Raw genomic sequence first — 18,159 nt, 5'->3', positions numbered from 1 at the left:
GTATCACTAATAAGGTTATTTGGCTTTCACCTCTAAAACTTTATTTCTTGACTCAGGAATCAGGTTTTTGAGCAGGTGTTAGGGATACATTCACTCATTAAATATTTACTGAGTACCTACTTTTGAAGACAATGTTTAAATAATGAACTGTGTCTGAATTAATGCGTTTATTCATCATGCTTTAGTATGGGTATAGCTGGTCCCATTGGTGTAAGGATTATTCCGAGTTGATTTACCTAGTTGGGTGAGAGCCAACAGCTGAAATGACTCTGCTCTTTCCTCTGTGACAGCAGCAACATTTCTGTGTTTGATAATTTTGTGTGAAGTGGTATGACTCTGTTTCTGGCACACAAGAATACCTTTGTTTTGGCTCATCAAGTCTTGCAAAATAGCTTCCATTAGTTGTTTCTTTTGCCTCTTTCAAAGCCATAAAATCCGTAAGTATTGATTTCTAATACTAAAATAATTTGCTTTCAAAATCTATCCCTTTGATGGTTTCTACTAGTCTACTTGTTAGCTCGGCTTAAGCTTTTCTGTTATTTGTAACTTCCTTTATCCCACATCCAATCCAACCAACATTACTTTGTATACCTTTTATATTCCTAGCGAAGAACTTTATAATACCTCCTTGCCCTTAAGGAGTTTTAGTAGAGAAGCCCTGTATATAAACAGACAAGCGTGTGTATATGTGTATCTTAAAAAGATGGTGGACAGAGCACACATCTTTACTTTTTGCCCCTATTAAAATGACAATACACAGAAAGTTAACCCATACCAGGGAGAAGGGACTTCGTGAGCAGATTAATTTTATCTCATTTTTGGAAAACCAAAAATAGATCGTTGAGTCCCGTTGGATAGAACTGTGTAGAAGACTTGCCTCGCCACACTTCAGAGAGGCTCCAGTGAGAGAGCTGGTTTGTCACTGGGATCCTAGAAAGCCTATCCATTTGGAGTTAGCAATTTGAAAGAACTGGAAGGAGAAGGATCGTAGGCAAGGGGCTTAAGTGTATGTAAGACAGCTGTGGCAGTTGTCTGCCCTGTCACTTCAAGCCCCAAAGCAACAGGTAGATGGATATTTACCATAGGTCAAAAAATTTGCTCATAGATGGATATGTACCCTAAGGGGGAAAAACCCTGATGACTTATCTCTTTTTTAAAAAATTAAATGAACTATTTGGAAAAGCTAATTCTTTTGCAGATTTGGCTCCACAGTAAAAGTCTCTTAATTTTAGTATTTGAAAGACACCCTGCTGGATTGCTGGCTACCTAACCATACCCCCGCCAAAAGTCTGTTGATTGTCTAATTCCATACACAGTACAAAGCTCCCAGACCACCTTCCCATTCATGTGTGAGAACAATGGCGAAATAGGAGACTTACAAAAAAGCCCAGGATATTCCAACTAGTTCCCCTGAAGAATTGACACAGACCTTCATTTTTTTTTTAAGATTTTATTTATTTATTTGACAGAAATCACAAGCAGGCAGAGGCAAGCAGAGAGAGAGGAGGAAGCAGGCTCCCACTGAGCAGAGAGCCTGATGCGGGGCTGGATCCCAGTACCCAGGGATCATGACCCGAGCTGAAGGCAGAGGCTTTAATCCACTGAGCCACCCAGGGCACCCAGGTGCCCTCAGACCTTCATTCTTAAGTATTAATGCACAAGCAAGGATCAACTGATATTTAAGAGAAACATTAAATGATGTTAAAAAAAAAAAAAAGAGAGAGAGAGAGAGAGAAAGAGAATGAGAAAGGAAAAAATGAAGGAAATAAAAATGGTGATCGGTTTAGATAAGATCAGTATGTTGAATAGCTAAGGGGGTATATTTGGAGATAAAATGGTACCTCCTGCAACAGAAGGTATGACTGCACAGTTTGAAAAGTGTTTAGAAACTGAAAAAAAGCTAACCATGGAAGCCATGGTTCAAATATAAGGATAATTTTAAAAGTTTTGAGATTCAAAGAGAACACATTTGATCTTAAGTCTAGAATCATTCTGTTTCAGATGGTTTAGAGGATGACTTCTAAATAAGGAAGCGTCATTTTAACATATTACAGGGCCCTATAAATGAATAATCTGCAGAGTCAAACTAATGTAAATGAAGGCGTTTTCTCACATTTGAATATTTTAACCCACTGAGCCACCCAGGCGCCCCAATATTTGCATATTTTAGATCAAAATAATGTATTTTTAAGTAAAATAGTGTAGAAGAACTTAGAAATAAAAGCACTTCTTTTAGCCCCTCCTAGTCTTCTCTACCCTCATATCCTAAAGGCAACCACTTTTAACCATTTTTTTGTTTTAGATCTGTAGTAGTAATTTCTGTGTTTCTGCATAATATGCTTGGATAATTATCTTTTATTTACCAAAGTGACTTGTTGACTTTCTGCAAAGAAAATTGAGAGCTTATCTTGCTTATCCCTTACACAGTGTCATGTGGGATTATTTTTTTAGTTCCTCTATCCGTTACCTTCTTTCTTTCTTGTTTTTATTGTTACCTTCTTTCTTTAAAGGATATTTAAGCCTTTGTTTCTTGTTCCATCATGCTAACATAACATGATGTGACTTCTTATTATATATGGTGAGGATATAAATATCCCTACCCCCCTCTTTTTAACCTGTCCCCCCAATCTTCAAATCCACAAATCCCATCACATCTACTATTACACTGCCAATATTCACTTGGAGGAGTCTCTCCGATATCCTGAACAGAAGTCCTTTATTGAATACATGTGTTGCAGATATTTTCTTCAGACTGGCCTCATTTCATTCTTAAAGGTGTTTTTTGATAATGAGAAGTCTTGAATTTTCATTAAATCTGATTTATCACTTGTTCTTTATGGTTAGTGTTTTCTGAGCCCTGTTTAAGAAATATTTGCCTAGGGGCACCTGGGCAGCTTTCAGTTAAGTGTCCAACTCTTGATTTCGGCTTAGGTCATGATTTCCATGTAATGAAATCAAGCCTCACTTCGGGCTCCATAAGTGCAGACAGCTTGAGATGCGTTCTCTCCCTCTGCCCTCCCTTCTTCGTGCTGTCCTTCTCTATCTAAAATAAGTAAATAAATCTTTTTAAAAAAAATATTTGCCTAAAGAGGTGACATTCTCAATTTCAGTTGCCTCATAAGGAGACCAACTAGCCACTATCCGTAGAAAGCATTCTTATGAAAATCCCAGAGCCAAGGACCAGAGAGACAAGGACCACATTAGAAGGATAAGAGGAGGGTTTTCACTTTGATCACATCACTTGGCACAAGGCAGCCCTAAGGAGCCCACTGGGCCTTTCCTTTCCCCAGTGGGGAATGAGATCCCAAGGTGGACACCCGACTCACCCAGCACTGTATTACATGTCAAATATTTGAAATAAATCTGAGGGGATTGTTTATGTAACCTGAAGCCAGAAGATATCCTTCTTTTTTGTTTTTGTTTTTTTCCTAGAGGCTTAGTTGCTTTAGTTATAGATTGAGATCCAATATCCATCTCAAATTAATGCTTGTGTATGATGAGAGGTATAAACAAAGTTCATTTTTGTCTTTATAGATAACCAAATGATTAAGTACCTTTACTGAAAATGCCATCCTTTCCATAGTAAATCACAGTGGTGCCTTTGTTTAAATCATGTAATCATATATGTGAAGTGTTTCTATAGTCTCTGCTCAGTTGTGTTGGTCTATTTGTCTTTATTTGAGTCAATACCACACTGTCTGGGTAACTGTAGCTTTATCAGAAGTATGGGTATATGGCAGTACAGTCCTCCAACTTTGTTCTTCATGATTGTCATAGCTATTCTAGGGCTTTTGCATTTCCATGTAGATTATAGAATCAATTCATTAATTTTTTAAAAAATCATTATGGAGATTATATAATTAGAATTAAATTGAATCAGTAGATCAGTTTGGGAGAAAACTGAATTTTTCTACACTGAGTTTTCATGAACATGGTACATATCTTTATTTATTAGATAAATAAATTAAGCCTGGGTGGCTTAATTGGTTAAGTGTCTGCTTTCCACTCAGGTCATGATCCTGGAGTCATGGGATCAAGTCCTGCATTGGGCTCCCTGCTTAGTGGGAAATCTGCTTCTCCCTCTGCCTGCTGCTCTTTCTCTCTCTCTCTTTCTCTCTCTGACAAATAAATAAAAATCTTCAAAAAAATTTTTTTTCCCTCCGGGATGTTTTGTAGTTTGCAGTGTAGAAGTTTTAAACATCTTTCATTTTACTTCTGGGTATTTGACATTTCTTGACACCACTGTAAGTGGTATTATTTTTAAATTCTATTTTCTGATTGTTCATTTCTAGTTTATAAAATGTAGTTTATTTTTGCCTGCTGACCTAATATGCACTTATTTCTAATTGCTTTTTTATAGATTCCTTTGGATTTTCCACTTAAGTATGTCATCCTTGGATGATAACTTTTACTTTTTTCTTTGCAAACTTTATACCTTTTGTTTCGTTTTTGCACTGATTAGACCCTCCAGTGCAAGATGGAATAGAGGCAGCAATTATGGACATTCTTGCCCTTTTGTTGAACACAGAAGCATGTAATATTCCACCATTAGTTAAGATGTTACTTGTAGTTTTTTTTTAAAAACTTAACATCAGTTTGGGGAATTTAACTTTATTCCTAGTTTGCTTTTTATTTTTGTTATGAAAACTCTATGTGTTGAATTTTATCAAATGCTTTTGCTGTGTTTACTGTATGATCATTTGGTCTGTTTTCTTCATTCTTTTTATGTGGTGAATTTCATTGATTGATATCCAAATGTTAAACCAGCCTTGCATTCCTGGAAAAAATTCTACTTCACTGATGTTTTATTACCCTTTTGATATATCCTGGATTTGATCTGATAAATGTTATTGACACAAATGAACAAATCTGTTAGAATTTCTAGGAAAAAAAAGAGTTTCATTCAAGCCCAAGTTAGAACAGCTGTCCTGGATACAATCTTCACAAAGAAGAGAGCCCTTTGATAAGGGAGAACATTTGGTGTAAGATTTTATTCATTTTATACATAAAGAGTTACATAAAGAGTTACAAATTATTAGACAAAGAACATTTTAGGAAATTGCAGACCTTTAAGTTTCCTGTATATGCAGGGCTTAGACTTCAGTTTTAGCGGAATCAGGGAAGTTTCTTCTTTCTCTTTCATGTTCAGAACGTTCCTTTCTGTTTATTTTCTTTAACAAAGCAGATATACAGTGTGTACTCAGGGAAGAAATAGAATCCATGCTTTGAAGTTTTGCCTAGTTACTTTGACCTTGCTAAATGTTAAGGTGTAGCCTGCCCTGAAGTCCAGGAACAGGACCCATAGGCATTAAAAATAGAAAATTTCTTTCATCAACTTCATTTAGGATTTTTGCATATTTGCTCATGAATGTAATTTTTCTTTTTTGTCATATCCTTCTCAGCTGTTGATATCAAGATTATGCTGGCCTAATAAATTGGGAAATACTTCTGTTATATTATCAGAAAGAATTTGTGTGATTAATGCTGTTTCTTCTATAAAGAGGAGAATACGTTGGCAAAATATTGTATGTAGGAGTTTTCTTTATGAAAAATTTCTAATTAGGGATTCCATTTCTTTAATAATACAGGACTATTCAAAACTGTATTTCTTCTTATGCCCATTTTGGTGTTTCTTTTCAAGGAATCTGTCCATTTTCTTAAAATTGTCAAATTTATTTGCCTAAAATTGTTTAGTCTCCTCTCACTATACTTTTAATGTCTATAAGATCTGGGATGATATTGCTTGTATGTGTTTTTCTCCTTATTTTTCTATATCTGTCTTAGTCGTTATTAAAAGAAAAAAACCTGGTTTTGGCTTTCTTGGCTTTCTGTTTTAACTCTACATTTCATTAATTGATGAACTTTATTGTGTTTTCCTTCATTTTTTGAGGGAATTTGATTTGCTGTTCTGTTTCATACTTATTGAGAGGGAACATTAGATCTTAGATTTTACACATTTATTCTTTTTTTTTTTTTAAGATTATTTATTTATTTATTTGACAGACCGTGATCTCAAGTAGGCAGAGAGACCGGCAGAGAGAGAGGGAAGCAGACTCCCCGCTGAGCAGAGAGCCCGATGCGGGGCTCAATTCCAGGACCCTGAGCCAAAGGCAGAGGCTCAAACTCACTGAGCCAGCCAGGCGCCCCCATTTATTCTTTTTTAATAATATACGTATTTAAAGCTATTACGTTCTCCCTGAGCATTCCCTTAGATATATCTCACAGGTTTTGATATGTCATATATTTATTACATTTCAGTTTAAAATATTTTATAATTTCCATTGTGATTTTTTTGATCCATGATTGATTGATTTTAAGAATTTTATATTTAAGTAATCCTTCACCGAACATGGGGCTCAAACTCATCACCCCAAGATCAAGAGTGCATGCTCTACCAAATGAGCCAGCCAGGCATCCTGACCTGTGAGTTATTTAGAAGTGTGTTGTTTATGGGTTCCTGGGTGGCTCAGTGGGTTAAGTCATTGCCTTTGGCTCAAGTCATGATCTCAGGGTCCTGGGATAGAGCCCCACATTGGGCTCCTTGTTAAGTGGGAAGACTGCTTCTCTCTCTCCCCCTCCCCTTGCTTGTGCTTTCTCTCTCAGATAAATAAAGGATTTTTTTGAAAAGTATGTTGCTTAATTACCAAATATTTAGGAGTTTTCTAATTACCTTTCTGTTATTGGTTTTCAGATTTCATTCCACTGAAGTCAGTTATTTATATGATTTCAATAACCTGAAATTTGTGGAAACTTGCCTGACCTAGAAAAAGTTTATTTTTGGAAATGTTCCAAATGTAATTTGGAAATGTGAACATGAGGAAAAAATGTATACTGACATATTTAGATCAAATTAGTTAATCATTCTATTCACATCTTTGGTAGCTGTGTTAATCCATTTGGGCTGCTATCACAAAGTACAATAGACTGGGTAGATTATAAATAACAGAAATCTATTTCTTACAGTTCTGGATTCTGGAAAGTCTAAAATCATGGCACCAGCAGATTTGGTGTCTGGTAAGGATCTGCTTTCTAGTTCATAGGTGAACAGTTGTCTTCTTGCCATGACCTCATGTAATGGGAGGGATCAGGGATCTCTCTGAGGCCTTTTTTTTTTTTTTTTTTTTTTTTTTTTTTGAGAAAAGGGAGGGCTAGAGGGAGAGGGAAAGAGAGAATCTTAAGCAGGCTCCATGCTTAGCATGGAGCCCAACATAGGGCTTGATTTCACAACCCTGAGATCATGACCTGAGCTGAAATCAAGGGATGCTTAACGAACTGAGCCACTGAGGTGCCCCTGAAATGATCATGTTTTTATCCTCTCTCTTGTTGATGTGATGTTTCACAATAATTTTTTAATGTTGAATCACCTTTGCAACCCAGGAATAAATCCCACTTAATCTTCATGAATTATTTTTTTAATTTATACTTGGACTGAGTTTGCTAATATTTTGTTGAGGGTATTTGCATCTGTGTTTGTCAGAGATATTAGCCTACAGTTCTCTTTTTCAGCAATATGTGTCTGGTCTTGATATCAAGGTAATGCTGGCCTCATAGAATGAATTTGGAAGTTTTCTTTTCTCTTCTTTTTGGAATAGTTTAAGAAAAATAGGTATTAACTCTTTTTTAAATATTTGGTAGAATTTGCCATGAAACCATCTGGCCCCGGACTTTTGTTTTTTGGGAGTTTTTGATTACTGATTCAATTTCTTTGCTGGTTATCAGTCTGTTTACATTTTTTGTTTCTTCTTGTTTCAGTTTTGGGAGCATATATGTTTCTAAGAATTTCTCCATTTCTCCTAGGTTGTCCAATTTGTTGGCATATAGTTTTTTCACAATACTCTCTTAAAATCCTTTGTATTTCTATGGTGTAAGCTGTTATTTCTCCTCTTTCATTTCTGACTTTGTTTTGAATCTTCTCTCTCTCCTTTTTATTCCTTCCTTCCTTCCCTTCCTTCTTCCCTTCCTTTTTTCTTTCTTTCTTTCTCTCTTTTTCTTTCTTTTTTATGAATCTGGCTAAAGGTTTATCAATTTTGTTGCTCTTTTCAAGGAACCAGCTCCTGATTTCATTGATCTACTCTACTGGGGGTTCCCCCCAGGTTTTAAAGCTTTTATTTGCATATTAAAAATTGTGCATTCCAATAATTAAAATCATTTGAACAGAAAAAGTGGCACTTTACAGCTTACAGGACACGTTGGACCAGGTTTCACTGTTGTCCCACCCAGCTTCTTCGTTCACCAGCATACGGGTTCTTTTCCTTCCATGCCAGCCAGACAGGCAGATGGGCACAGCAGGTGTCTTCCTTGTGGGTAGTTATGTTCTGATGTGAGCTGCACTATTTCCACAGGCAGTTGCCATGGGGCTTCACATTGCCATACTGGTGGTGTGGGTTACTTCTCTTAGAACTGATCTGAGGTGCCATGAGCATAGTGGGGCAGGGCAGACGTTTACCAAGAGTTACTGAGGGTTTGGGGGAGCATAGGACATAAGGAGAATGTCATCAAAGAAATAGTTTTCTGAGATAGAAGAATTGTTTGGAGTAGTCTGCCTAAATATTGTGCTAACATGAATAGCAGATCGGGTTTGTAAGTCAGGATCAGGAACTGTATAGGAACGAGGTTCTGTAATGATAGTAAGATAGTAATTATTTAGTGCTTTCTTGTGCCAGAAGTTGTTCTAGAAGCTTTACAAATATTAACTCATCAATTCTTCACCATAGTTGTATCAGATACCCACTGTCATTCTGGTCATTCAGCTGAGAAACTGAGTAGACAAGCTAAGCAGTTTGTCCACGGTCACATGGTTGATGGGAACCCAGATAATACTGTGCTAGACTCCTTGTTCTTAACCAGCAGGCTGTTTTGTCTTTCTCCCGGTTTACTCTGGCTGCATCGAAGTGACTCCACCAACATCCTGGGTATTTGATTTATAGTTGCTAATGTAGTTCCACAATTAAGGGTAAAACTCTTTGTGAGAATAAAACCGGTATTGCCTAGCTTGCCAAAGCAAACCCTGAGTGGATAAGATTTCTAAAATCTAGTTTATATATATAAAGTCTACTTTTACGGTTTTTACTTATTTTGCCCTAGTTAGACACAAAGCTTTAATTAGAGGTAGAAAATCCAGTTTTGACAATAGAATCTTATGTGCTTGAACCTCTAGAATGTTGCTGTATTCCAACACTATAAAGGACTGATTGATATCAGAAGACAAGGGGAGCCACGTCAGATAGTGAAATATATTGATCCTAAAGAGGTGAGGATGGTATTTATTCTTGCGGCATCTGTTTTTTCCCTTCAAAATGTGTGAGTGCTCTATAAATATGTCTGTGTTTCTTTTTAAAAACTTTTTCTTGAAGTGTGACCCACACATGGAAAAGTTCATGAAACACAAATGTGCAGCTCGGTGGGTCATCCCAATCCCCCATGTAGCGATCACCCAGATCAGAGTGTGAGACAGACCCCTGGCTTGTGGCACTCTGCACACCTCTGCACGTCGCGGCCAACTCCCTGCTCCCAAAAGGCAACCACTAGGTTGGGTTGAAGCTTTGTTGTTGTTGTTTTCCAGTCTTCGCTATTCTTGAACCACGTGTGAATAGAATCCTCTGGTGCGCTTCCCTATCTTATCATTCAACCTTGTGTTTGTGTCGCTCAATTCTATTCATTTTCTAAAAAATAATGATGGTTATTTAATTTTATGAATGTACTACTGTTTATTCATTCTACAGTTGATTGACATTTCTAATGCTTTTCCAGTTTGAGTCTGCTACAAAGACTGCTTTTGGGAATAGTTTTATTCATCTGTCCTGTGCACGCGGCACAGATTTCTGCCCCACCCAGAAATGGAATTTCAAATTCTTTTCCAAAGTGACTGTACAATTTGTATTAACCATCATCAGTCTTTTGGAATTCTTGGTGCTCTGCATCCTTACCAATGCTTAATATTATAAACTTTTTTAAGAACAGTCCTCCCTTTAGACATACTTAAAGTTTTGGTCCCAGTGCCTGCCTTCTTCGTTCTGTCTGAGGCTTTGGGCTGAGGTGTTCAGGGCCCTGTGCCGTCCCACTCTGAGTGAGTCCACGCACACTCTCCTTCCTACTCCCCTCCCCACCCATTCACACCTCGGGGTCCATACAAGTGCTGGAGCCTATTGAAAGTCAGGACTCCCTCAGCAGTGAGGGGAACCCCATGTCTGTACTGCTCTGCCTCATTCTTAACACTGCAGGGCAGGGGGGCGGGGGGCGGGGATGGACCAGGGGGAATCGTTCCGCCTCTGCTGTTCAGGGCTCCAACTCTTAGGTATTACCACTACAGTAAGTGATTAAAAGCTTTCTTTCCCTTTTTGCTTGTTTCCTTCATTGGCTCTTCTGACACCCGATGCCTCAACAATGGTTCTTCCAGGTCAGCTGAGCTCCTGACATTTTTTTTTTCATGTCTTTTATGTGTATATTGTCTCTCACTCTTCCAGGCTTTAAGCAGTTCTTTATGTGTTCTTCATACAAACCCTTTGTTGGTTTTCTGTGCTGCACATGACATTTTTCATTCTGTGATTTGACTTGTCACTTTTACGGTCTTCCCTCCTTTTTTTTTTTTTATCGTGAAAATTATCAAACATATAGAGAAGTAGAAAGAGTAAAGTAATAAACCACAGGTACCCATCCCCTAACTTCAACAATTAGCAATTTATAGCCAGTCCTGCCTCATCTACATTTCCTCCCTCTTTCCCCAATCCCTAGGTTAATATTTTGAAACAAGACTTCATTATTGTGGTGAACAGTGTTTTGGTGAACAGAGTTCTTAATTTTTTTAAAAATATTTTTATTTATTTATTTGATAGAGATCACAAGTAGGCAGAGAGAGAGGGAAGCAGGCTCCCTGCTGAGCAGAGAGCCCAATGTGGGGCTCGATCCCAGGACCCTGAGATCATGACCTGAGCCAAAGGCAGAGGCCTAAACCACTGAGCCACCCAGGCACCCCCAGAGTTCTTAATTTTAAAGTAGTTTAAATTATCAACCTTTTTGTATATGGTTGGTGCTTTTTATAAACTACACTAATCCTGAAGTCATAAAAGTATTTTCCTATATTATATATAAACTTTACCAATTTGCCTTTTCATATTTAGATCAGCAGTACATGTGGGGTTGATATTTTGTGTACAGTATGAAGTAGAAGTCACTTTCAGGGCGCCTGGGTGGCTCAGTGGGTTGGGCCGCTGCCTTCGGCTCAGGTCATGATCTCAGAGTCCTGGGATCGAGTCCCGCATCAGGCTCTCTGCTCAGCGGGGAGCCTGCTTCCCTCTCTCTCTCTCTCTGTCTGCCTCTCCATCTACTTGTGATTTCTCTGTCAAATAAATAAATAAAATCTTTAAAAAAAAAAAAAAAGAAGTCACTTTCATATTCTTCCCTATATATATCCAAATGATGAAACACTTTTTTTTTTTTTAAAGATTTTATTTATTTATTTGACAGACAGAGATCACAAGTTGGAGGGGGGAGCCAGCACCCTGCTGAGCAGAGAGCTTGATGCCCAGCTCCATTCCAGGACCCTGAGTCCATGACCTGAGCCTAAGGCAGAGGCTTAACCCACTGAGCCACCCAGGCGCCCCAGAAACACTATTTTTTAAAATCATAGTCCTTTCTTTACTGCTCTCCGTGCCACTTTTATCATAAATTGAGTAACTATTTTTGGATGGGTCTGTTGATGCTTTTTCTATTCTCTTCCATGGTCTATTTTCGACCCTTGTCATAATTATTATAGGTTTGTATTAGTATATGTTTCAAACAAGTTTTTATGGTAAAAGAGTACTCCCATTTTGTAATTCTTCAAAAAGACACTTACAAGCTTTTGTTGGTGCTTTGTATTTCCATGTAAATTTTAGAATTAAGTTGTCAGTTTATACACATAAAATCCTCCACCATCAGGAAAATAGTGGACTAGGGAGCTCTTCGAGTAACTGTTAGAATCACCTTTATTGGAATTCCGGAATCCAATAAAGGAAACCTCGGGCGACTAGGAGCGTGCTTCATGAAGAAAAAGGCTGCTAAATTCACGAGGAAGCGTTGTCGTGTTTGTGTTCACCCACCCAGCAGGCCTCCTGCCTCAGCTTGTTGGTAGCTACGGAGACAAACATTTACATTCTTGGTGTGGCTTTCTAGGGCCAAGGGGTCAACTAGAGATCTTATTCTCAAAAATTGTTGTTGTGGACTTTGACCTCTCTGGCAGTTGCTTTAGGGACCTGCACAGAGGCTTACCTTTGTTTCTCCTCACCGCCAGGCACCCCCAGGGCTGGGCCAGCTCCCTGCCCACAGACAAGATACAGGGGCTGCCAGACAGGTCAAGAACAGGCAGACCCAGAGCCTGGGAAGGACAAGACTGAGGATGAACATACAGGGTGTCTGAATAAATATAGAGTATATTAAAAAATCAATTAGTGATTGTCAGGTCCTGGCCAGGGAGGGAGAGAATGGGGAAATGGGGAGTGACTGCTTAATGGGTATGTGGGTATGGGGTTTCCTTTGGTGTAAAAAAAATATTCTGGAAATAGACAGTGGCTAAACAATGTTGTGAATGTATCAGATGCACTAATGGTAAATTTGTGTTGTGTGTATTTGACACTATTTTATTTTATTTTTTTAGAGAGAAAGAGTGGCAGGAGAGGGGCAGAGGGAGAGAGAGAAAATCTTAAGCAGACTTCATGCCCATTGTGGAGCCTGATGTGGGGTACAATCTCACAACCCTGAGATCATGACCAGAGCCAAAATGGAGAGTCAGATGCCTAACTGACTGAGCCACCCAGGTGCCCCTAACAAAATTTTAAAAAATGTTTTAAAAAATATTTTAGAAGTGGGATTGTATTGAATATTTATATCAGTTTGAGGAAAATGGACTTCTCAACTCTTTTGAGAGCTCCAGTCCATGAACATTTGTAGGAAACATGGTGAGATACTGCCCAGATTCCTCTTAAAAGGAGTTAGTACCCAGTTCAGTCCCAGGGACTGTGATCAGCAGAGAGCCTCCAGCTCCGAGCATCTTGTTTCTACCTTATCTGGGGAGAACTGCCTCAAGGTCAGTCAGGTATTTCCAGGGCAGTTCATATCCAGTAACCAAGCAGTGTAGGGTAGAGTAGGGAAGGGGGCATAAAGTCTGACCTGAGGTAGTCCAGTTTGGCAATATTCACTCTAGAAGCCACAGGCTTGGATCGCCCTGCATAGTAACTCAAACACATCCTTCCTCTTCTTTTCTAGGTGTTGATCCCTTATTAACATGTAGCACCCAAATGTCTTTTCAGTATCTTCTTCTGGAAATCCCAATCCTTAACATTATTTAGTTGTTTTATAATTTCTCTCAACAATGCTTTATAGTTTTCTGTGTAGAGAATTTGCACATTCTTTCTTAGATTTAGACCTTGCTTTTTCAAGCTCTTTTTAAATAGTAATTAGAAAATTTTTACTAACTTCGGGGCACGTAAGTGACTCAGTTGCTTGAGCATCCCACTCTTGGTTTCGGCTCAGGTCATGATCTAATGGTTAATGGGGTTGAGCTCCACTTCATCGTCAGGCTCCATGCTCTGTGGAGAGTCTGCTTCAAGGTTCTTTGTCTCTGCCCCTCCTCCCACTCATGAATACTCTCGCTAAAATAAATAAATCTTTAAAACAAAAATTTTTTTTACTGATTTCTGTTGCAAATACATAGGAAGACAAGTAATTTTTGTTTGTTTCTTAGCTTTGTTTCAGCAACTTTGCTCCCTCATTTATTAATTCCAATAATTAGTGCATAGATTCTTTTGGATTTTCTACAGGAACAAGCATGCCAAATTCAAATAATGAGTTTATTTTTTCCCTTTCCAAATATACAATTTATTTATTTTTCTCATACTTCCACATTAACTAGAGCCTTCAGTAAATTGGTGAATACAAGTGGTAACCACTGCCATTCATGATTTCAAAAGGAGAGGGCTCAACAATCCATCAAGTTTAGAGTATGCTATAGGTTTTTGTGTAGAAAACTTTTATTAGAAAGTTCCCTTGGGCTCCTGGGTGGCTCAGTGGGTTAATCTGCTGCCTTCGGCTCAGGTCATGATCTCAGGGTCCTGGGATTGAGTCCCTCATCAGGCTCTCTGCTCAGCAGGGAGCCTGCTTCCCTCTCTCTGTCTCTGCCTGCCTCTCTGTCTACTTGTGATCTCTGTCAAATAAACAAATAAAATCTTAAAAAAAAAAAAAGGAAGTTCTCTTCTCTCTTTGAGCGAAAACAAGTTTTTCCCCCAATCCAAAAAATGGATGTTAAATTTTATGACATTTCTCTGCTCTTATTGAGATATTATTATTTTACTTGAATGTTAAACTACTTAGCATTTCTGGAATATACACATTTTGGTCAAAATGTCTTATCTTTTTCAAATATCACTGAACTTAGTTTGCTAGTACTTGGCTTAAATTTTGTACCTACATTCAGGCAGACCATGTAATTTACTTTCTTCTATTGTTTCTGTCAGATTTTGGTATCACGTTTAGCTGACATAGTAGCACAAGCTGAGAAATGTTCCTTCTCGTATTGTGTGTTCTTTCTTCTGTAAATGGAAGGATTTACCAGGGAAGCCAGAAGTTTACTTGGTGGAAAGATTCTAAATTACAGAATTAGTTTATAGTTATAGATCTATTCCTATCTTATATTTATTTTTGTGCTACATTTGATAAGTTGTACTTTTCTGGAAGTTGCCTGTTTCACTTAAATTTTCAAGTTTATTTACTAGAATTATTGATAATATTCTTTAATGATCTTTATAATGATTCTTTAATGATCTATTATAATTTCTCTTTATTTTCTGCCTATGCACTTTCTTTCTTTCTTCCCTCTTAATTGTATTTATTGAAGTATAATTAACATACACTGTTACATTACTTTCAAATTTACAACGTATTGATTCCACAATTTTATATATTAGTCAGTGCTCATCAAGATAAGTGTAGTGTAGTCACCATACTATGTCATTGCAGTGTTACTGCGTTCCCTATGCTATAGTTTTCATCTCCATGACTTAATTTATTTTAAAACTAGAAGTTGTACCTCTTAATCCCCTTCATCTATTTCACTCATCCCTTCACACATCTCCCCTCTGGAAACTACCAGTTTGTTATCTGTATTTAAGAGTCTTGAGAGAGCAGGAAGATGGCAATGGAGTAGGAGGACCCTAGGCTCATCTCATCCCACCAATAAAAGTAGATGACTATCAAAACATCCTCAATACCCTAGAGATCGACCTGAAGAGCAACATAACAAATTCCACAACTAAAGGAAGAGAAGCCACATTGAAGAAGGTAGGAAGTGCAGAGATACAGTTTAGAGGAAAAATAGTTCATGAGTGCTGTGACGTGAGCCGTGGTCATGGAGAAGGGCAGGAGCATACAGGGGAACACACAAGAAAAATGTTTCCCCAAAGCTATTGGCTTGGAAAATGAGAGAGACTGAATTTTATGGGTTCCTGTAACCACCAGGGCTTGAAGTCTGAAGTTTTAAAGGTCAGCAGGCTTGACTGGGGTAGAACCTGGAAGGCACTGCTACTCCTGGAGAAAAGGCAGGCAGACAACCCAGGCGCAGACAGCTTGGAAACAGCAATCTTTTTTTTTTTTTTTAAAGATTTTATTTATTTATTTGACAGACAGAGATCACAAGTAGGCAGAGAGAGAGAGGAGAAAGCAGGCTCCCCACTGAGCAGAGAGCCCAATGCGGGGCTTGATCCCAGAACCCTGGGATCATGACCCGAGCCGAAGGCAGAGGCTTTAACCCATTGAGCCACTCAGGCACCCCAGAAACAGCAATCTTAAGAACACCTAGGGCACTCAAGGGCTGATTATTTGGTCTTCTCAGAGTGTGTCCCTAAGAGGCAGCATTCACAGAGATACCTCTCTGGGAACAAAGGAGCTGGCCAACACCATTTCCTAACCCTGCCCCTCAGCATAAACACAGAGCCACCTTTGGGAAGTGGTGCAGCACTGATACTGGCTGCCTAACTTGCATACACCAAGTCCTACACCACCCCTCACCCTCTGGCCCTGGTGGAGCTGTCCTTCTCAGTCACACTTGTCTCAGTCCCAGTGTGGTGGACCTCTCCCCAAAAAGACCAGCACAAACTCCTTTTCCTGCTCATACAATGTCTTCCTACCAGAGAGTTTTGCAGGGCTTCAGTTCTGGTGGAGGTGATAATGAATCTCATTTCAGAAGCAGACTAGAGCACACCTAGTTAAAACTCTCCACATTCAGGCCAGGGACCAAACCCTTCCCATAGCAAGCAAGGGGAGCCTCTGGCCTAAAGGACAGAGCAGAGGACATGATAGCAGAATGCAGAAAACACACACTGGAGATATTCCCTGGAGTACCAGACCCTGGATACTATAGAGCCTCTTCTTCATAAGGCCATTACTTTTAGGAGCAGGAGACATTACTGGCCTTTCTAACACAGTGAACAAGGCAGAGACTTAGACAAAATGTGAAGACAGAGGAACTTACCCCAAATGAAGGAACAAGGTAAGGCCACTGCCAAAGATCTAACTAAAACAGATATAAGTAACATGCTTGATGGAGAATTTAAAGAAATGATCATAAGGATACTCCCTAGGCTTGAAAAAATAATTTAAGACATCAGTGAGACCTTTACCACAGATAAAAGAGTTAAAAAAGAATCCAAGATGAAGAGTGCAATACACAAGATTAGAAACGCACTTGATTCAATGAACAGTAAGCTGGAAGAAGCAGAGGAATGAATTAATGACCTAGAAGACAAAGTAATGAGAGCAATAAAGTTGAACAAGAGAGGACAATTATGCAACATGAGAATAGACTCAGGGAACTGAATGACTCCAATAAACATAATAACATTTGTATTATTGGAATACAAAAGGAACAAGAGAGAAAGGGGGCAGAACATTTATTTGAAAAAATAATAGCTGAAAACTTCCCTAATATGGAGAAGGAAACAGACATCCAGATATAGGAGGCACAGAGAACTCACATCAAAATCAACAAAAACAGGCCAATACCAAGACATATTATAATTAATTTGCAAAATATAATGATAAGGAAAAAACCTTAAAAAACAGCAAGACAAAAGAAATCCTTAACTTCTTATAAAGGAAATAAAGGAAAACGCACAAGGATAGCAGGAGATTTTTCAACAGAAACGCGGCAAGTGAGAAGAGAGTGGTGTGATATATTCAAAGTGCTTAATGGGAAGAATCTGCAGCCAAGAATACTCGATGCAGCAAGGCTTTCATTCAGAATAGAATGAGAGATGAAGAGTTTTTCAGACAAAAACCAGTGGAGTTCATTACCACTGCAAGAAATATTAAAGCAGTTCTTTGAGTGGAAAATGGAGACCAAAAGTGCTGGTATAAAGGCAGGAAACACAAAAGCAGTAAAAATTAGTATTTCTGTAAAAAAATCAAAGAACTCACATAAAAAGGATATAAAATATAATAACATATACCTAAAATGTAGGAGGGAGAGGGGAAACGAATGGGTTCCAATTTAAGTGGCCACCAACTTAATATAGGTTGCTGTCTAAGAAGAAGTTATATATGAATCTAATTGTAACCATGTATTGAAAACCACTAGTAAACATCCAAATAATATAAAGATAGAGAAAGAAATAAAATATCTTACTGAAGAAAATCAGCAAAACATGAGAGGAAGATAAAAAGGATCAGAGAAAATTTCCAAAAACAACCACAAAACAAATAATAAAATGGCTGTGTGTGTGTCAGAATGGTTCAAATAAGACCCATCTTCTTGCTGTATACAAGAGATTCATTTCAAACCTAATGATGTCTGCAGATTGAAAGTGAGAGGATGGAGAAACATCTATTGTGCAAATGGGTGTCAAAAGAAAGAGGGAGGAGCAATATTTATATCAAATAGACTTTAAAACAAAGACTGTAACTGGAGGTAAAAGAAGGACACTATATCCTAATAAAGGGGATAATCCAGGAAGAAAAACAATTGTAAATATTTATGCCCCCAACATGGGAGCACCCAATATATGAAACAGTAACAAACATAAAGGAACTCATTGATAGTGTAGCAGGTAATAGTAGAGAACATTAACACCCCATGTACATCAATGGACAAATCATCTAAAAAGAAAATAAACAGGGAAACAATAGCTTTGAATG

At 38.2% G+C, this 18,159-nt stretch overlaps 1 protein-coding gene across 3 annotated transcripts in view; it reads left to right on the top strand.

Moving 5' to 3' along the window:
* CUNH11orf65 (chromosome unknown C11orf65 homolog) overlaps positions 1-18,159 on the top strand; it is a 65,008-nt gene that overhangs the window by 16,206 nt on the left and 30,643 nt on the right. For 2 of the 3 annotated variants that reach the window (XM_004764403.3, XM_004764402.3), the window contains exon 3: positions 9,158-9,250. The exons of the other annotated variant lie outside the window; for it this stretch is intronic. In XM_004764403.3, coding sequence (XP_004764460.1) covers positions 9,158-9,250 — 93 coding nt within the window. The remainder of the gene's footprint in view (positions 1-9,157; positions 9,251-18,159) is intronic. 3 annotated transcript variants of the gene reach the window in all.

Source organism: Mustela putorius, unplaced genomic scaffold, assembly GCF_011764305.1.
Source record: "Mustela putorius furo isolate JIRA1106 unplaced genomic scaffold, ASM1176430v1.1 tig00000198_pilon_pilon_pilon, whole genome shotgun sequence".
Taxonomy (NCBI): domain Eukaryota; kingdom Metazoa; phylum Chordata; class Mammalia; order Carnivora; family Mustelidae; genus Mustela; species Mustela putorius.
This window is presented reverse-complemented; position numbering and strand designations above follow the sequence as displayed.